The sequence below is a fragment of the Guillardia theta genome (assembly GCF_000315625.1).
Source record: "Guillardia theta CCMP2712 unplaced genomic scaffold GUITHscaffold_41, whole genome shotgun sequence".
NCBI classification, from domain to species: Eukaryota; class Cryptophyceae; order Pyrenomonadales; family Geminigeraceae; genus Guillardia; species Guillardia theta.
Window position 1 is genome coordinate 168,936 of NW_005434633.1, and position 19,431 is coordinate 188,366.

The 19,431-nt window shown below is 53.3% G+C and overlaps 7 protein-coding genes across 7 annotated transcripts in view; 4 read left to right on the forward strand and 3 right to left on the reverse strand.

Moving 5' to 3' along the window:
* Positions 1-7: 7 nt before the first annotated feature.
* GUITHDRAFT_109734 (hypothetical protein) lies at positions 8-3,403 on the reverse strand (the record flags this gene model as incomplete). Its single annotated transcript, XM_005831202.1, has 19 exons — positions 8-84; positions 136-229; positions 279-460; positions 511-887; positions 942-1,063; positions 1,129-1,236; positions 1,290-1,364; positions 1,413-1,752; positions 1,797-1,840; positions 1,889-1,943; positions 1,994-2,106; positions 2,164-2,220; positions 2,265-2,392; positions 2,442-2,652; positions 2,700-2,771; positions 2,823-2,909; positions 2,960-3,217; positions 3,277-3,348; positions 3,398-3,403. The coding sequence occupies 19 exons, from the start codon at positions 3,401-3,403 to the stop codon at positions 8-10; spliced, it is 2,478 nt and encodes an 825-aa protein (XP_005831259.1).
* Positions 3,404-4,649: 1,246 nt separating this feature from the next.
* Positions 4,650-5,784, forward strand: GUITHDRAFT_87487 (hypothetical protein). Its single transcript, XM_005831203.1, has 9 exons — positions 4,650-4,741; positions 4,801-4,873; positions 4,932-5,007; positions 5,060-5,094; positions 5,146-5,215; positions 5,260-5,352; positions 5,402-5,482; positions 5,536-5,610; positions 5,655-5,784. The coding sequence occupies exons 2-9, from the start codon at positions 4,809-4,811 to the stop codon at positions 5,712-5,714; spliced, it is 555 nt and encodes a 184-aa protein (XP_005831260.1). The 5' UTR covers positions 4,650-4,741; positions 4,801-4,808; the 3' UTR covers positions 5,715-5,784.
* Positions 5,785-6,173: 389 nt separating this feature from the next.
* On the reverse strand, positions 6,174-7,859 carry GUITHDRAFT_109736 (hypothetical protein; the record flags this gene model as incomplete). The annotated part of the gene is made up of 15 exons (XM_005831204.1): positions 6,174-6,208; positions 6,309-6,339; positions 6,390-6,440; positions 6,489-6,548; positions 6,590-6,728; positions 6,779-6,853; positions 6,905-6,942; positions 6,992-7,025; positions 7,078-7,169; positions 7,228-7,266; positions 7,313-7,405; positions 7,457-7,501; positions 7,557-7,585; positions 7,641-7,704; positions 7,758-7,859. 15 exons carry the CDS (start codon positions 7,857-7,859, stop codon positions 6,174-6,176), a joined length of 927 nt encoding a protein of 308 aa, XP_005831261.1.
* Positions 7,860-8,317: 458 nt separating this feature from the next.
* On the forward strand, positions 8,318-9,998 carry GUITHDRAFT_163607 (hypothetical protein). The gene is made up of 3 exons (XM_005831205.1): positions 8,318-9,303; positions 9,484-9,557; positions 9,838-9,998. Exons 1-3 carry the CDS (start codon positions 8,510-8,512, stop codon positions 9,933-9,935), a joined length of 966 nt encoding a protein of 321 aa, XP_005831262.1. The 5' UTR covers positions 8,318-8,509; the 3' UTR covers positions 9,936-9,998.
* Positions 9,999-10,122: 124 nt separating this feature from the next.
* On the reverse strand, positions 10,123-12,010 carry GUITHDRAFT_72431 (hypothetical protein; the record flags this gene model as incomplete). Its single annotated transcript, XM_005831206.1, has 3 exons — positions 10,123-11,559; positions 11,608-11,783; positions 11,842-12,010. 3 exons carry the CDS (start codon positions 12,008-12,010, stop codon positions 10,123-10,125), a joined length of 1,782 nt encoding a protein of 593 aa, XP_005831263.1.
* A 1,407-nt stretch (positions 12,011-13,417) lies between these two features.
* Positions 13,418-14,551, forward strand: GUITHDRAFT_153012 (hypothetical protein). The gene is made up of 9 exons (XM_005831207.1): positions 13,418-13,533; positions 13,585-13,625; positions 13,679-13,761; positions 13,811-13,887; positions 13,933-13,988; positions 14,045-14,091; positions 14,142-14,229; positions 14,276-14,365; positions 14,414-14,551. Exons 1-9 carry the CDS (start codon positions 13,422-13,424, stop codon positions 14,489-14,491), a joined length of 672 nt encoding a protein of 223 aa, XP_005831264.1. The 5' UTR covers positions 13,418-13,421; the 3' UTR covers positions 14,492-14,551.
* Positions 14,552-16,809: 2,258 nt separating this feature from the next.
* GUITHDRAFT_139835 (hypothetical protein) overlaps positions 16,810-19,431 on the forward strand; it is a gene marked incomplete at both ends in the record, with an annotated part of 5,827 nt that continues 3,205 nt past the window's right edge. The window contains 2 exons of the mRNA XM_005831208.1: positions 16,810-18,744; positions 18,910-19,431. The exon at positions 18,910-19,431 is cut by the window's right edge and continues 2,046 nt beyond it. Coding sequence (XP_005831265.1) covers positions 16,810-18,744; positions 18,910-19,431 — 2,457 coding nt within the window. The remainder of the gene's footprint in view (positions 18,745-18,909) is intronic.

Here is a 19,431-nt window from a genome sequence, read left to right on the forward strand (position 1 = left end):
TTGACCTTCACTTGGGTCCCTTGCTCTGATATATGTACATGTATCCCATCGAGATGGGAGGGTCTTCGGAAAGCGCAACCTTCCCTGCAAGCCGCACGAGGGTCACGAGAGGAGCGAGGGTGAAAATCAACTCACTGTCATTGAAAATCGTCCACTTTCCATCCTTCTTGATGTGGCAGACATAGTGCCCACAGGCGGTGTTGCTTCCAATGTGGCTGATGAAACCAACCTGAAAGACATGGTCAATCGAGGATCGGCCCAGAGGTCAGAGCACTCACAAGGTCGTACTGGGGCTGATAATCTACATTGGAGTCTGTTGGAGGAGGCTGCGACGCCTCTTCGACATCCATCGCGTCAAGTTGGTCGACTCTAGACAGCAGCCAGTCGCTGGCTCTTTGGATGTCTCCGCCGGTCTCGCGCAAAGCTCGTTCCGCATGATGTTTGGCGAAGCCCATGGAGCCTGACACACCAGCATCATACAACGAGACACAAATGGTAACAAGGTCGCACAGAGCATTTCGACGGCATCAGGATCTACTGCAGCTCCTGACTGCGCTTGGGCGCTAGGCGCCGCGATCGGATCATTGAAGTCTGGATCACCCATGTGCTGCAAGACCCACTCCATGGCGGCCTCAGCCGAAGTGTTGTTCGTGGCCAGTGCCGCACGCTTGCATCCATTCTCGCCGAAGCCCATATCCACCAACTGACGAACAATGGCTTCATCTGGAACGGGCCCAGCTGCCGCCGCCGAGCTAGTGGCATCCTCTGGCAACAATTCTTCGCCAGGCTGATGTCCTTTGCTGCGGAGAGACTCGAGGTCCAAGGTCTCAGGAAGCGTGATCATGGCATCAAGCTTCTTTGGGCGCCAGTCTTCTCCCAGCACGTACCTGTCATCGAAAACTCTCATTGTCATGTTGTATACCATGAGATGCTAGCTGTACCTTCTCATATGAATACAGAGATACTTGGGGAACCTCTTGATTCGGGTCGACTTTGTAGCGGAACCCTTTGAACCAGTCGCTGGTGAGAGGTAATCCTCAACGATCACTTCCTTCATGTAGCTCTGCAAGAATCGTGAGCAAAGGTCAATGATCCACATCTAGGCCCATCGCGGGCCTCACAACTTACCGAGACACAAGCATCGAACGGGATGTTGGCCTTGACTGGTTCTTCCTTGTCGGCTTCAGAGATTTCATTCTTCTGTCGTTTTGCATTTCGCTCCTCATAGGATTGAACCTATCGAAGCCCAACATGATCAAGTAGACACTCTCGAAGGACGTAAGTTCTACCTCGTCTTTGTTTGTTGCAGCGTCGAGAGGGATCAACAATGATAGCTGCTTCTCCTTTGCCTGAGTATACTTGACCTTCGCAACAAACTTCAAGACTTGTTAATGAGACCTTGAGGGAAATACCTTTCCACTCTGCTTGCACTGGAGTCTCTCCTCGATCTCAAACTCAAAAAACTTGGAGATGAGTGGCTCGGATCCTTTCTTGGCTCTCTCGCCCAGCTCTAGTTTTTCAAGCAAATGTTGGTAATACTCAAAGGCATCTTGCTGATTTCCGGTGCTGAATTCTGGATGTCCTTTGCCAACAAGAAATTTGAACATTTGAGGATTGACGAAGGCTCCTTCACTTCCTTCGACAGGCTTGCTGTATTTCTCTGACAGCAAGCCAGTTCCAAGTTTGGCCGTTTGCACCAAGATGTCGTCAGCACTTGCACTCGACGACGTCGATTGGAAAATTTCAGGAGCCCTAGGTATCAATCAATTGAGCTTTGCTAGAAAGGAATATCTTACTTCTTGTAGAATCGTTCTTGGAAGTCAGGCAGCGAGAACAAGACCTGGTCCATACAATGACAAACGCACTGTTTCAGCCAAAAACAGCAAACCTGTACAACGCTGTTGACATAGCAGCTATTGCCAAGATTCTTGAGGCCAACAAATCTGCCAAGCTAACGTTATTCTGTGATATATAGATCGTGTCAGTGTTTCACCCGGGCCCAGAAAGTGTTTGCAATTGCTTTCCAGATTCACAAATCTTATCGAAGTCAAACTTGTTGTTCATGTCAATCTCCATCTCGGCAATGGTCTTTTCAGTCTTCTCCATCTACACACAGAAGTAAGTTGTACTCCTCCACCTCGATCAATCCATTTCGAGAGTGACCTGCATCATGTTAATGCCCCAATGTGAAAGATGCTGAGCAAGTTTGGGATCCTCCACCTGAAAACTGTGAATCAAGCATGCAACCGTACTACGGACCATACCATATCGTCTTCATCTGCTGCGTAGCTGTACACATCAGCTCCTTTGGCTGTGATCGTGCCGAGCTTCACAACCAACGGGAACTCGTTCCCTAGTCTTTTCTGCTCGTAGTAATGGTTGAGCGCAGCACCTGTACAGTCCATCAACTGCCATCAAGGCCCCATACAAGTGAACCGCACCTGTTCCTCCGGTCATCTGCCCTGTAGCATCCATCTGAGCACGTCCAGAGCCGATGTGCCCATCGGAGAGGTTCAGCCACAAGTTCTCCGTCATTCCGGATTCTTCGCACTTCCATGTCTTGGGGTCGGGGGAGATCTTCTTGCCGTTGTTGACCTGGACCAGGCTGTCTGCGTACTTGGAGACTTGTCTCTTGTCCTCCCAGGCCATCACCTGTCCAGAGTCAGCTCTCGACTGAGAGCTTAAAGAACCCGGGGAACCTGCGCTTCGTCCTCCGTGAGGTCACTTGCCTTAAGGATGCCGTCCACAACCATGGAGATCAGTTCGGGCAGCTGTCACACACGAATCATCTACGGATCCTAAACAATCCAAAGTCAAGTCACCTCCTGGTTGGGAAGGGGAATCAGTATCCTTTCAGGGAGCAGCGCGAGGAAGTTGGTCTTCTCGTACTCAAACTGCTCCTCGTCGACCTGCAAGAGTGCAGGTTCATTCCAGCACCCCTAGCAGCAGGAGATTCAACCTGGAATCCTCCCTCCACTCCGATGGCCATCTTGGTCGGGGCCTCCGCATCCTTAGCCTCCTTGGGCTCTTTGGGAATTTTCTTCCAGCGCATGTTCAGGTAGAGCGGGAAGTCCGAGCGCGCAAAGTCCAAGTCCACGAAGCTGCTTCCAAACCCCTGGTAGTTCGACAAGCTGACAAAGAGTCCGTCTGGAGACTCTGGCGTGTCGAAGCTGTAGATACACTCCACCTTCCTAACCCGATCACCATGTCCTGGCACCTAACAAGGAAACTTTGTCAAGAGACATTCGGCCGCAAAGGCGCACAGGCCATGGCAACCTTGAGAGAGCTCAGGTGTTTCCTGATCTTGGTCAGAATCTCTTCGTTGACCTCCTTCACTTCGTTCCACGCCTGCTCCATTCCCCCGTCACCCTCCCCTCCTCGCTTGTACATTTCTTACCTGCATTGAGCCGCTTGACGTGTCCTTCTTTTCCCGACAGGGGTGACCACCCCTCAACTGCATCAATTTTCTCCTGCAATATTTTAAAAGTTCAATAATATTTCAGTCAATTACAATATATAAACTTTAGTTACCAACACTTTTCCTATTACCACTTTCCACCACCCTCGCACTACCCCACCCTCTGAATAAAAAAACATGGCAAAGGACAGGTGGCAAGACCTGCTATGGCAGAGATGTGGAGGCTTAACGAGCGGCATGGCGGCGCCTGAAACATGACAAGCATGAGATGCGGCGAAGATTCTGACAGAATGCGGAGGAACACCGAAGAGATGAACTGGTTGAGCACGATTGAACAAGGAGGGAAAGCTGCATCATGAACAACAGGGATTTCTTTACGAAAGTAGGAGGGAGAGGAGAAGGGGGGGGAGGAGGCGAGGTGCAAACAGCGAAAATGCTGGGCGGGGAGAAGATTTTCTACGGCACAGCATGATCTCACCTAGCATGAATGATCTTCTCCTTCTCCTCCAGCTTTTCAGGCCTGGGTTCATTTCGTGGAAGAGACGGCCGCTGCGTGATTATCAATTTAGACATTCGGAACGAAGCCATGGTTGCGAAATCAGCCATGAGATTCTTGATTGTTAATATGTTGTGTCTATGAAAGAGTTGTTGTAAAGTATTGTGATGGAATGAACAAGACATCGAGAAGATGTATGGCAACGTAGTATCATGTGTTCGTCACCTGCTCGCAAGAGCATTGCCGAAAAGCATCATGAAGATGAGGACTTGGATGGTCAACCATGCTCGAATACCTGGAGACAGAAACCTTCACACCCTCCTCACTTCCATGGAGGTTCTCACCCGATACCGTCATCATCGCACCGAACTACTTCACGTGCACCTCTGTTCCTTCATATCGGCCTCCCCCCATGCTGCAAACAATATATCACACCGTCAGGCTCTGACTTCTTCCTCCCTCTCCTCTCTAGTGTTGTTCCCATTCCTCTCCCCTCTCTTCTCCCACCCTCCCCTATCCGATCCACCCATTCCCTCACCTCCGCCTCCACTGGTCGCTTCCTTTCACCCTCCTCCCCCTACTGCCCCCCACAAGAAATTTCCGGCTGAATTTCCCGCCATCCATGCATCGCAGCATCCTCCGTCCTCCGTCCTCCCGCCGCTGAACCCTATCCTGCTACCTTCTCCTCGTCGCTCCTCGTCGTCGCTCCTCCTCCTCGTCGCTCCTTCGCTGTCGCTGTCCTCCATCCTCCTACTCCTTGCATTCGCTTCCCCGAATCAAGAACTTGTGCCCCGGTCTCGTCGCGTCCGTCCAACCACCCAGTTAGCGTGAGAGACACGTGTTTCGCGGTACAAGGCCGCATGTTCAGTCTGATGGTTGTTGGTAGGATCTACCATGGGGCTCCTCACCATCTTGAAGAAAGTGCGGCAGAAGGAGAGGGAGATGAGGATATTGATGGTGTAAGACACTGATCTGTTTCTGCTCCCTCCCTTCGTTGATGTTCATGATTGCGTGCAGTGGGCTGGACAATGCCGGAAAGACGACTATCGTCAAGAAGTTCAATGGCGAAGATATTGACGTTGTCAGCCCAACGGTGAACTAGAGATCGTGAAGCACTTTCCTTGCTAATCGAAATCGATGTTCAGCTTGGTTTCAACATCAAGACCATGGACTACGATGGGTCGGAAGGAGGGATCCTTGTCTTGTCCGATTCTGATTGTGACGTGTACAGTTACAAGCTCAACGTTTGGGATGTAGGTGGGCAGAAGACGTTGAGGAGTTATTGGAGGAACTACTTCGAGGTGCGATATCATACGTGTTTGAGTAGCAGCGTGACTGGTTACAGGCGACCGACGGTCTCATCTGGGTGGTTGACAGTGCTGACACTCGTCGTCTGAATGATTGTGCTGAAGAGCTACAGAACCTGCTAGTTCAGGAGGCAATGACCTGTCGATGCAAGCTGCTCTGCTCTGACTCCGCGCGAGCAGAAACTCGCCGGGGCTTCACTGCTCGTGTTTGCAAACAAGAAGGATTTGCCGGGAGCAAACTCCAAGGAAGAGATTCAGCAGGTAAGTGGCTTCTTCGATCCTGGCTTGTCTTTACGACATCACACACTTGCAAGGTGCTGAAGTTGGACGACGTCACAAATCGACATTGGAGCATACAAGACTGTTCGGCTGTCACTGGATCAGGATTGGTCAGATGAGAATGCTCTCTGTATTGTACTGATTGTTGCAAAAGGTTGAAGGAGTGGACTGGATTGTGAAGGACATTGCAAGTCGCATCTACATGCTTGATTAACATGGAGGTTGGGAGGAGTTTCCTTCCATGTAGCGTTCTGTTCCATTGCATACATGCCACTGTTGAACCGATTCTCGCTTCAGTATCAACAATCTGATATTCAAACTTCTCATCATGTTCCTGTCTAGATGTCTCCAACTCCCCTCACTATTTCTTCTCCTCCCCTCCCTCATTAGTTCTTCTGTCCCTCTCCCCTTCTCACCTCTGCTCTTTCCATTTTTACCCCATTCGACACTCGCAAACACAACTTGCTCTCACATCATCTTTTCAACCTCCATGACAGTATCTGGTGATTCACGGATATTCCCTGAAACTGAATCGCCAATGTCTGGAGATTTCTTCCTTGATTGTACAGCAAGCAGTATCTCAGTACAGTGGGATGATTTAAACCAAAATTCAGTTCAGCAGGACGCGTTGATATTTACAGACTCATCCTTGCAAGTTTAAATGGCCTCAGCCTCATTCTCCCTGAATCTCATCCGCTGTCTCCACGTCTATCAGTGATGTCAGAAGAGCTCGCAAGACCAACGACTGCGGGCAGGCAGGAAGGCAGGCAGGCAGGCAGGAAGAAACCCAAGGAAGGAAGAAGCTCACCGATCACGTTGGTGAAGAGAAGGAAAGCGACCTGACAAGTTTCTAAGCTCAGATTCGAACTCTTCTCACATCTCCACTCACTGTCACAACAACTCCAAGAGCAATGAAGTCTCTCGTTCTCCGGCGAACAGCCTGGCAACCAACGATGACTCATCAAACATGCCCAACGAGGGTCTGTACCTTCTCCTGCGTTGACAACTGAGACTTGGCACTCTTTGGATTGGCATTGGCAGCATCCGCCTGTCCAGCATGAGGTCGCAGCTTTTAAGACAAGAACTTACAGCTTCAAGCTCGGCAGGGTCTGGAGGAGGAATCCGAGGCATGCTCATGTAACCCTTTCTAATCCTGTCTACGAAACCGCACAAGTTTTGATACTTTCGCAGCTGCTTCTTCAGCCTGGCTTCAACCATGGGGGCATACCTGGAGCAAGAACAGTCAGCGCAAGGTCCCAGCCTTTGATCACAAGTGACAGTTGTGGCGCGAGGTGCCCGAAGACAACAGCGTCCAACGACGTCGGAGTGCTCCCGAAGAAAAACATTTGATCCCTTTGATGCAACGTGCTCAGCTATTGTCTTGATGACTTTGCAGTCTCTCACCCTAAGAATGACGACAACGCGCTGTAGCAAGCATCGGCCTGGCAAGAATGTCACTGGGGCTATGAACGCCTATCATGATCTCCATACTCTCTTATACAGTGCTTCCACGTCCTCGTGAACGCTGAAGAAAAGCAGCTCAATTCATTGTTTGCAGGTTTGACAATGCCCCCCACCTAAGCTTGTTCTTCATCCTCCCCTTGACTTGCCACGGCAAGATAACAGTAGCAGGAAACGTGGCTGATTCCGTATACAGCGGTCTTGTGACCTAGGGGGCAATCGTCAAACGACCGAGATAATGTGCTGAGATGGGAAAGCCAGCTCACATTGAACCAGTTATCGTCCGACATGTACCACTCGTGCAACTGAAAGCATGACGTCAGCCCATCTCTTTGGCTGGCAGTGAGATACCATGGCAGGTAGGAGGCAGTCTTCGATCATGGAGCTGAACGCGAACACCTGCGCTCTCTGCTTCTCTTGCAGCGGTTGGTCGATATCTGTGACCTGTAGCCCACAAGTTACCAGTCACCATGTTCCTCCCTTCCACGCTTTCACGTCGTTCCGCAGCGTCTCAACAATTTCATCAGCCCCATTCACTATCTGGTAAGGGTGGAAGAAGCATCAGAGGGCAGGGCAACAAGGCTGTAATGTTCACCTTGCCCGACACGTCTGCCACGGGCGTTTCTGCATGCAGCCTTTCAGAGAGAGGAAAGAGTGCGCCTGAGCTCGAGCCACTTACCGAAGTTGGGATCTGCCATGGACGATGGCGATGTTTGAACGTTCTGAAAATCGATCGCAGCTAGCTGTTCACAATCAAGATCAGTCTCGAGCGCATGGCTGCATCGAGACTGTCTACCTTGCAGTATGCATACGCCTTGAGGAAGTTCGGGTGGAACGTTGGGAGGCCCCAGGTGGGTGGCAAGGAGTACAGAGTTACCTTTTTCGGCATGTCCTGCATTTCGAGCAGAGGGAAGCGACATGTCAGCTGATATCAATAATCTGCTCTATTCAAGATGATACTCTCCCATCCTCTCTCCGATCTTTCACCTGCACTCGATGCTGTATGCTACACTCCTCTGCTCCGCTTCTCTCCTCTTCCACCTTCCTCTCCCTTTCTTCCTCCCCTACTCCTCCTCTCCCTCCTCCTCTCCCTCCCTCCCTCCCTCCCTCCCTCCTCCTCCTCCTCCTCTGTCTTCCATCCTCTTCCTGCCTTCCTCCTCCTCCTCCTCCTCCTCCTCTCCTCTCCCTCTCCTCTCCTCTCCTCCCTCCCTCCCTCCCTCCCTCTGTCCCGCTACCCTGGTTCATCAGAAAGAGGGATCCATGCCCCTTGCCCCTCATCCCCAACCACGTTATCATCACCCTCATACCCACTAATCTTCGTCTCAACGGAAATCCCTACGGAATGCTTCGGTTAGGGACATGGGCAGGAAGGTGGAGGCAGGAAGGGCGAGGATAGCATGCGGGAGTCGGCGCCAACAGCAGCAGAGGACGCTTGACAGCTCTGCCAGAGGAGGCAGGAGTCGGGGTAGAAGAGCAGCAGGCAAGGAGTCGAGGTAGAGGCGCAGCAAGGAATTTGGGGAGCAGCAGTCTCTACACTGGACATAAGGCATGGTGGTCGAGTTGCCTGCGTTCGCTACGACGCAGGTCCGAGGGGTTGGCTCGTTCCCCAAGACCATCATGGAAGGGACCGTGAAGCCTACGACCATGAACGGGACGACGAAGAAGCTCGAGATGGGCTACACGGGGATCTACAGCGGATGCCGACCTGACACCTGCAGTCGCTACGAGGCTGCTCACCCGCCCATGAGGAACACTCTGCTGGGAGAGAGCTGGGCCAACCTACCCGTCCACACCTTCCTGTGGAAGAACACCAGGACTGAGCTGATCAACCAGATCGATCACCCGCACAGGGGAGGACGGATGGATCCGAGGCAGGACCTGACCAAGAAGAAGCAGTACTCCTGCTTCACCATCACCACTTCCGGCAAGCGCAAGCTCCAGACCCAGTCTCACACTGGATCCAGCTACCACGGCCTCATGTTCTCAGTCCGTGCTGAGCACCGGCCGCTCAGGATTACTAAGTTGCACATGGCGTGTGGTGGTAACCCCCGCCGAGAGCTCTACCGTGTGTACGTCAAGAAGGGTATGGTTCTTGACGGCTTCATGGACGCGTCGAGCTGGCAGGAGGTCGCAGCGGGGGAGGCGGAGCTACCGTGCTCTAAGGCCCTGTACGGTCTCGTCCCGTTCCCAGAGGAGGGAGTTCGGGTCCAGCCGGGGGAGGTGATGTCCTTATATGTCCACTGCCCTTACAATCAGCAAGGGGTTTGCTTCAGAAAGTTCGCGCGATCATGGCCGGGCTACCCCCGAGCTGATGCTGTGACGGACGGGAACAAGGACCTGAGGTTGGAACGTCCTCTCCCTCCGTCCCTTCCTCCTCTCCTCTCCTCTCCTCTCCTCTCCTCTCCTCTCCTCTCCTCTCCTCTCCTCTCCTCTCCTCTCCTCTCCTCTCCTCTCCTCTCCTCTCCTCTCCTCTCCTCTCCTCTCCTCTCCTCTCCTCTCCTCTCCTGACTGGGGCATTTCAGTATCTTGGTTGCCCGCGCAACGTATAGTCAAACTCCATTCGAACGGCTGTCCAAGGATGGATATGCATTTGCAGGTCTGTCACTGAGATACCAAAGAGAAAGAAAACGAATTGATGATGGTGCTGGTATTCAAGGGGAAGAATGCTTGTATGATGCAAACAGAGAGGAAGAGGAGGGAGAGGTAGAGGGAGAGGGAGAGGGAGAAGGAGAGGGAGAGGGAGGGGGAGGGGGAGAGGGAGGGGGAAGTGAACAAGAATTTTGTGAGACGGCGAAGCTGTTGTTGTTGAAGAATGAGGCACCAGATTAGAAGCTGGTGGAGTACTGATGGTGATATTCCTGATGGTGATATTCCAGGCATCATCGAGTATGATTTCATCGGGACCAAGAGCATGTTCCAGACAGCAACAGCGGCGCTGGATCAGACAAAGCAAAATCCACTAGCGAACAAGTGATCGCAATGGGAATAGGTTCATGATTGTGGTTGTGAAATTTCAGTGAAATGGGAAGAAATTTGCAATTAGTCCCAACAGAATTCATTTCGGCAACAGTTTTCATCTCGAGTTTCATTCTCACTTTACAAGATACATCACTTCATCATCACAAATAACAACAACAATCACAACCCAAGGATCCTATCATCTACACCGGCGAGCGCGTGTTGCCCATCTCAATCGCCTCCATCTCCTCCTGAGCAAGTTTGTGCGACGTTACAAGCGCGTCGTTCTCATCATCCACCGCCCGTCTGAACATCTTCCATGACATCAAGCTCTTCATCCTCGTCTGTATCGTCGAAGTCTGCGGATGCTCTGCCGAGCTGCCGAAGACATGGAGGATGAGAGCGAGGAGGAGGATGCCGATGGGGAGGAGCATTGACGCTACGATGGCAGAGGAGGAGGAGGAGATGAGGCAAAGGAGGAGACTGATCAGCCCAACAACGCAAGCGTACGGTCCTTGTGTGCGCACGTGCTGCATCAGGTCACAAGAGGAGCAGAGGGAGGATAGGATGGTGGTGTCGGAGATGGGAGAGACGTGGTCGCCGAACATGCTCCCTGAGATGATGGCGCCGAGGGTAGCCAGCAGGCTGTCGTTGGCCCGCACGGGACCGTCGCCGTCATGCGCGACAGTGAGAGGGAGAGCGATGGGAAACATCAGCACCATCGTACCCCATGACGACCCTGACGCCACGCTGACGAAGGCAGAGATGAGCATGGCGGCAGGAGGGAGGAGGTTGATGGGGAAGGAAGGGCCGAAGGCGGAGGAGACGTAGGAGCCCACGTGCAGTACCGTCGACATGTTGCCGATGCCCCAGGCGAAGACGAGCGTCAAGAAGCCGACGGTGATGGAGCGGATACCTGCGACCCATGCCGCCATGCACTGCTCGAGGGTGAGGAGGCGCTGGCCGATGGTGAGAAGGATCGCCATGGCGTCTGCCAGCAGGCTCGACCAGATCAGAACTTTCGTCGTCTCAGCGTGCGAGAGGATCTCAACAGCCGACGGCGGGGCTGCTGCGTCTCCTAACGCCTGGTAGTATCGGCTGACTCCTGAGCTGATAATCCCTGAGGCCATGGCGACGAGCATGGAGAGGATGGGGATGAGGGCGTTGATGGCCCGGGGAGGCGTGTCAGGGTCTGGCTCCATGTCAGGCTCTGATCCCAAGTTGCTGTCAACCAGATCAGCCGCCTTGTCCACCGTCTTTGCTCCGAACTTCTTCCTTGCGTGCTGTTCCGCCACGAGCATCGGCCCAAAGTCCTTCCCCATTGCCGCGACCAGCATCGCCATGCTCATGGCCAGGATAGGGTAGAAGCTGTAAGGGATGGCTCCGATGAGGATAGAGAAGACGTCGTCTGAAATATTCATCTGCTGCAGCAGCTGCTGAGCAACACTGAGCTTGAACCCGATCCACGTGCTAAGGATTGATACGGAGGCAACGGGGGCAGCGGTGGAGTCCACAAAGAACGCGAGCTTCTCTCTGCTCACTCCACACGCATCAGTCACCGGCCTCATCGTTGGGCCAACAATCAGGATGCTGCTGTAATCGTCGAAGAAGACCAGGTACCCCACCAGCACAGCTATCATCTACCGCAAGTCATGTCAACTTCCTCTGCCCCTCTTTGCTTCCAGTACCTGAGCCCTTCTCGCGGAAGTCGCGTACTGCACGAAGACTTTGCCCAGCCCGAGAGCTCCACCATTGCGAGAGATCACACCCACAAGACCCGCCATGAACCAGGTGAAGAGCAAGAGGCCTTGGTCTGCCCCTTGCAGAGCATCGTAGAGGAACGTGTCTCCTGCCCGAAGGAACCCTGCGGGGCCAGTCACGGCAACAGACGTCTGCGAGGCTGAGGAGAGGGGAGGACGTACCTTCGAACGGGTTGTACGCACTGATCAAGGTCCCTCCGACAATCAACCCTGTGAACAACGCAAAGCAGACATTCTGACTGAGGATGGCAGAAAGTACGATGACAACAGAAGGGAGGAGGCAGAGAGCTCCAGGGATGGAGGGGACACTCTCGATGACCTCTGAGAACATCTCTCTTCGATGAAGGATGCCTGATCGCTCCTCCTCCTCAACCACGTTCAGACGGAAGTCCACAAAACCACTCGATGTTGTTCGGAAAGGAATTGAGGATTCGATGAAGGCAAGCCCGTTCACGTCAAGAGGCATTCTGTTCGCTTCGGTGTAAGAGCACTCCCTCAAGGATTTGGAAGTTGTGTTGGCGGCCGAGCAGTTCTCCAGCATCACAACCTCTGCGAACATCCTTTTACTGCTCGTTCCACTCGAATTTGAGCAGAACATCGAAAAGTGAATGCGCGACCGGATCTCAGTCAGCACAATCTTCGGCGTCGATGTCACATGAAACAAAGTGCATGAGACACCGGAGGCTGTACACTCTGTTGCGGACGAGATGAAGACAACGAGCAAAGCAAGCACGCAGTATCGACTTCCTGTCCTCATCGCAGATAGCTTTCACCCTGAAAGTGGAGGAGAAAACCTGAGCGCCCTTCCTGCTCCTCCTCTCCCTGCAGTCCCTGCTCCTCTTGCTCCTCCTCCTCCTTCCCTTCCTCCTCCTCCTCCTCCTCTCCGTCCTCTCATCGCTGTCTCATCTTGCCCCTTGTTCGCCCCTCCCCCTGCCTTGCATGTGCTACTCAAATCAGCTACACCTAAATCCACGGAACCACGAAAGATGGCTGACCACAGAGCATTCGCCGCATATGCCATGGCCTGAAGCGAGCAAGGCTTGCGTTGCGACCGATGCCTCCTTCATGCAGGAGAGGCTGTCGTGAAGGAGCAGCAGAAGAAAGGAGCAGGAGCAGGAGCAGGAGCAGGAGCAGGAGGAGAGGGATGCTATCCCCATGCAGGAGGACTGGAAGGCAAGATTTAGACGAGATTCCGCAAACAGCTCCGAACAAAGTTCAGCTCATTGTGAGGAAAAGGTCTATGGCCACCAGAAGGAGCATGACGAGATCAGATAAAATTTCGGTTTGAACACGCAGGGGGTTCGTGATAGAAGAAGGACCCTTGCCCTTCAGCACACTACTTATTGGATACAGTTCGCCCCCCTGCTGACCACTACGTCCTTTCGTCGTTCTTGCTGGGACCGTGGGAGAATGATGCGCTTTTAGGGAGCCATGAATTGCTGCATCCCACTTGTGTTCTTCTCGCATCTTGTACTTGTCTGAGATGTGCTGGTTCACCGTTGGATTCGAACTCATTGCATGATTGTGCTTACTAGAAAAACTTCTACTTGCAACGTTGTCATCGCTCCTTGTTTGGTCGATGTAGCAGCTTCTTTGTTTTCCATCTTTCTCAGTGTGTATGCTCTTGTAGCCCACAAAAGGATACACGGCAGTTCTCTATCTATCGCACGCTAATTACAATCCCACTGACTTCGTTCCTGTGATATGGTCGAAAGTTTTGACTGATTTTCCTTTGAACAGTCATGATCTCAATCAGCGATTCTCGATCTGCAGTCAGAACAGAAGTGGTTGCTACAATCTTGCTGCTCTTTGCCATCTCTCTCGCGGCAGCAATACCCGTTGAGCTTGCAGGAGGTAAAACTTGTGAACAAACCTCGTTTCCTCCTATGAGCCGATCGCTTCCAGGCAAGAGGCACGTCAGATCCAACTCAACAGCAAACCCGCGGGTACACATCGCTGTTACCATCACTTGCCTCACCCGCTCTTGTCATGCGAGCAGGAGCTCAAGGTGGAACCGTTCGCATGGAAGATGTGCGGCGATCCTTCGGACCCGTTCCAGGTTGCAAGCGCGACAGTATCTCCGTAAGAGCGAGGAAAGTACTGGAGGAGGAGGATGACTGTGAATCTTCAGATGGCCGATCAGATTCAGCAAGGCCAAAGAAACCCCCATCACCATCTCTCTCGATGGCTACCTCAACACTAGTGTCGGTACTAGTGACTTGGTTTCTACCTTGTGCGCTGACGAGCTTGAAGTGTCCGGCACCCTTGAGCTCGGGATAAAGAAGAAGCTGCCGTATGTTGAGGTCTGGGTAAGTCGGAGCGCAAACGTGGGTGAGAGCAACAGCGCTGAAGTCTCAACGTGCAGGAAAAGATTCCGTGCATCGAGGGATACGGATCCTGTGTTTACGACCTGTAATCGAGATGGTGTTTGTGTTTGCAATGATGACCTTTCTCTATCGCAGCTGCTCTACACTACAGAATGTCTTCGGAGTCTGTGACGTATGGTTCACTGAGCATGGGCTCCCCTGCGAATGTCCCTTTAACCCCCAGGCAAGATTCAGCTCTTCCTTCTCCTCTCTCCTCATGCTCAGCGCAGTCATTCACCGTCTTGCCATCGACTCTCAACCTTCCTGAAGCCGGACCAGACGTACCTGCATGGCTGTTCGATGGAGACTTCCAGATCGAGGCTCGCTTTCTCCTGAATGAGCTGGACCCTCAGCTGACAGAGTTCCAGGTCATCATAAGAGACTCGGACGGCAACCGGGTGGCGTGTGGGTGGGTACAGCTTTCTCTGCTGATTGTGAATAATTGATCATCATGGCATCCTTGTCTATGTTCTATATGTATTCCTCATATATCCCTGCAAACGTTGATCCCTCTCATCCATCTCCTCCTACGCATCAACCAGTGTGTCACCCATGTAGCTCCCGACAAGACTCGCTGCCCGTGGGGTCATGCGTGCACATGCGAGACTCGCTATGAGACATGCAAGGTCGATGATCGAAGAGCTTTACTACCCATCCGACGTATACTCGGTATGCTAGCTGCTGCTTGATCCGCCTCACTCGATCAGCTTCGTCATTCATCTATGCTCGCAAATACACAAAACACTTACACACACACCTATGTACACATACACACCAGCAAGCAAGCACGCCATCCCTCCCCCTACCCCCCTCCTCTACCGCCTCAGCCCCAGCGCTCCTAGCACCGCCCGGCTCATGTGCCGGCGACACTCGAGCTGCACGCTCACGGGATCAGCCAGGGGCTTGCGAGAGGCGGCGGGGACGATGCGATGGGCGAGGAGGTCGCGCTGGGCGGCGAGCTTGGCGTCGACGAGGGAGGAGGTCGAGGCGGCGGAGGAGGCAGAGGAGGGAGTACGGGAGGAGAAGGAGGGCATGGCAGGAGGCTGAGACAGGGGCGGACTGGACGGAAGGAGGGAGGTCGTGCAACGACAGGACGGCAGGGCGCGGGAGAAGGCTGTAAGAGAAGAGAGGTCGGTAGCGAGGGAGGGAGGACGGAGGGAGGGGCTTATATAGGAGGAGAGGGAGGCGGAGGGAGACGGTTGCTGTTGACCACGCAGATGCTGACGGAGGACAGGAGGGCTTGAAATGACGAGGCTTGGAGCCGCCAGCCGGCAGCCCTTACGTCACCCTGTAGTAACGTAGGTCTGAGGGGATAGGAGATCAGAGGGGTCAAGATAGAAGATCGGGTGGTTCCGCCCGCCGTCAGCTAGTCGTCCGCCTGTGTCGGAGATCGCGGGAGATCGGGGGCCTGGTGTAAAGAGCCCCCTCCTTATCTGCACAGGGGGTCAGTACACAGACGGTATCACTGGAGGGGTGGGGGTTTCCTATCCGTACGGTCTACCGCCAGTAGTAGATGCCTCGCAGATGTCCGTGCTAGTCAAAACTACGACAAGCTCCCGTTGCTCAAGGTGACGTTGCTGGGGGGCCGAAGGCTCGTCATTTCACGGCCTCCTGTCCTCCTTTTTTTCTCCAACACGGACAAGCCCGAAGACAAACTTCAACCGACTCGATGCGCCTCCCTCCGTCCTCCCCGCTTACGCTATATCAGCCCCCCTCCTCCCTCCCTGCTCTACCGCGCCCTGCCGTCCTGTCGTTGCACGACCTCCCTCCTCCCGTCCCTGCCTGCCCGGTCTCCTAGTCCGCCCCTGTCTCAGCCTCCCGCCATGCCCTCCTTCTCCTCCCGTACTCCCTCCTCTGCCTCCTCTGCCGCCTCGATCTCCTCCCTCGTCGACGCCAAGCTCGCCGCCCAGCGCGACCTCCTCGCCCATCGCATCGTCCCCGCCGCCTCTCGCAAGCCCCTGGCTGATCCCGTGAGCGTGCAGCTCGAGTGTCGCCGGCACATGAGCCGGGCGGTGCTAGGAGCGCTGGGGCTGAGGCGGTAGAGGAGGGGGGGTAGGAGGAGGGATGGTGTGCTTGCTTGCTGGTGTGTCGGTGTACATAGGTGTGTGTGTGAGAGCGAGTGATTTGTGTATGAGCGTGTATACGCGTGCGCGAGAGCAGAGAGAGGAAGGAGTGGTTTTGTACAGGTAGCTTTCTGTCATCGCAATAAATGAGAAACACGATTATGTGCTTGGATCTCTGCCTTGGCTCATCATAGCTGATCACCTGACTGCAAGCGCAGACGTGTGAAAGCATGGGTGTGGGGATCGGATGTCGATGATGAGGCTTTGATGAGGGATGGTTGTGATAGCTGACGATGGATCGAAGTCGAGCACGAGCGTACACAGAACAGCTGCTGACGTTCTGCAGCAACTTATCGGGCACATCGGTGCGAGATGAGTTTCAAACCTGGTATGCTTTCTTTACTATCTGTTTACTATTTCCTTTGATAATGATCTTTCTGCCCTGTAAAAAATACCAATATAGATCTGAGGCAGGCTTGATATCAATCGCACAGCAAGAAAAATGGCGGGAGAGCGAATCAGGGCCAAGGAAAGGAGAGGGGGGGGAGGGGAGAGGGCAAGAGGAGACGAGAAGAGCAGATGGAAAGGGAAGAATCTTATGCTGTGGGGAGGAGCAGTGAATGTCTGATGTTCGAGTGCGGTAAGATGAAAGTCCCTAGAACTCAAATCGACATCTAGTCTGTCGGAAGCAAGGTTGAGCTATGTCTCACGACGAAGGCGGACAGCCAGGTGAGGAGGGTCCTAGGGAGCAGGAGGAGCTCGATGATCGCGAAGACTTGCAGGAGCAGAACTCTCTGACACATCAGGATGGGGAATCGGATGACTCGTTCCAGGAATACGTAGACGAATTTGCTGGGAAACTTTCGAATCTACTGAATGATCCGAATCATTGTTTGTATGACGATTGGACATCCCCGGCATGTGTGAGACATGCGCTGATCATGCTTGGGTTCTCCTTGGACGACGATCATATCCGAAATGTACTGCTGTCTTGTTGCGAGTCAAGCATGGCCGATACTATGAACATGTTCGATGAAGTTTTCAGACCCTTCATGCAGCGAGTGGAGGATGCAGAGAACTCTTTTGTCTGGAGGGACTTGCGAGTGCATGCAGTTTACAGCGATTCTGAGGTTGACTCTGACAGTCAACAGGAGAGCCAGGTGTACCCACTTTCTTTGGTGGAACCCAGCCGGGGTTTGATTTGGAGCAAGTTTGAGACTTACTTCCGAAGAGATGTTGTTCTTGAGCACCTGCAAGATATTGTCGAGCTGGTGGCGATTGAGAGCATGACCGTCTCAAGAAGTTTTGGAGATGGCGAAGCTTCAATGGAAGAGGAGAGGTTTGCAAGTGAAATCGAACTTGAAGAGAAAGTGGAGTCTCTGGCGGAAGTCGAGAGGAAGTGGGAATTGCTTGCTAAGGGAGGGGAGGACAGTCTCATGGAGATCGGGAGGCTTCTGGTTTCCTGCGGGTTTCATTCATACATGCCGAGCTATCACGAGATGAGGCGATCGGGGCTTCGGCTTGCTGCTTCAGCAGTCCGAGACATTCATGGCGGACTGTGCCAGACAGCGTCGAAACTTTTCTTCCTGAGGGACAAGCTCCCGTTGTCAAGGAACTTTTCGTTCTACCCTCAGCCCAGGAGCGTTGTAGATGCGAAGACAAAGGAGTGCTATTGGAGCGACGGTGATGAAATTGAGGGGTTGCACCAGATTTTCTCGTCCTCCTCCCGGAACAAACTCGGCCGATGGGTTTTCAATGGCAACGAAGTCCGATGCGTCTTTGACCCGGCGCAGTTTAAAGACCTCAAGGACGTTCTAGTCTCGTACGAGATCATGGCGGAGGAGCTGCATGCGGTGAAGGAAGGCTTCCTGCCGATGTACAGCGAGTGGAGGAGATACCAGTTTGAGAGCGTGGGAGGAGCCATCCTGACTTGCCATGGCGGCATGCATGAAGTTTGCAGGAGCCTGCGGCTGAAAGGGCCGTGGGAGAGAACGCAGGAGGTCCGACGAAGAGCAAGGAGACGCGAGAGAGTGTCAACAAGGAACTGGTTTGACATCCTACATGCTGTCTATGAGCTAGTGGACGAGTCGGAAGATCCGACTTTGATGCCGTCATTGAAGACCTTGAAAGAGGAGGGATACAGGGAAATCTCCGCAGCTCTTTCCAACCGCAGCATGCTCGCGGCGTTTCCAGGTCGTCGGCAGCTGCACTCCCATGCTCCGAGCGGGAGAGAGCTTGCAGCTAAACACCTGCGACTTCGAATCAAGGAGGAGGAATCAAGTCGAATGCAAGACGACTTCTTCTCCGTTGACTTCAACGTCATTCGGCAGACGGCCTTGTTTGCAGATACAGACTTTCTAAGGCATACCATCGCCATGATCGCGCAAGATTCGAACCAGAGCGCGGTAGAGGACGACTCAGTGAATACGACGCTGTTCATTCCCAGTTACCGCGAACTTTACGAGAGGAATTTCTTCCATCTTGCCGAGCACATTCGTCGAAGGAAGGGAGGGATGTTGAGTCTTATCGACCTCTGGGATCGCCGATCCAACGCAGCACGAGGCTCTGTGACCAGTCGGCATCGGCAAGAGCGAAACCTTGTACAGCCGTCGGTAACAAAGCAACCTACCAGCCAGGTAAATGGAATAGTGCAGACGTTGTTGAGAATTTATGTCTGAGTGCCGTACCACAATCTCTCTTGCGCAAAAGTCCCTTGTTTGTTGTCTCGGACATGTCATGTTTCTGTACAAGTCAAAGAGACATGAGAGTATGTGTGGGTGTGAAAGTGACGTTGCAATCAGGACAACGAACTCGCCTCAGCAGTGCAGGCTGGGCTGCTCTCATTGGATGACGTGTCAAGACTAGAGCAAGAGCGGCAGGGAGGCAGAGGAGCGTCAGAGGAGGAGCAGACGCTCAGGTTACCTTATGTCTTCAAGGTGCTTGACGCAGGGCCGAGGAGGAGAAGGAGAGCAGATGAGGAGATGGGTACATGGCGGCTGTCATGGTACCTTGAGGAGACCTGGGTGGTGATAAGAGCGATAGAGGACCTCTCCTTCGAGCTGCGAACTTTGGATCGCCTGCCAACTTATGCAGAGATGCGGGATCACGGGTGGGGAGATCTTGCTGACCACATTCTCCGCACGCGCCACCGATCGGACTGTCCGAGGTCAGGGAGTTTTGATGATGTTGACTACGCACGAGAGTCTTGCTACTGCGTGCAGCTCATGTTGACTGACAAGCTGAGGCTTCTGGCTGTGAACGAGCAGATGTCGCTGGCTAAGGAGGGAGTGGTGACCGAGCAGGAGGTTTTGGAGAGTTCAAAC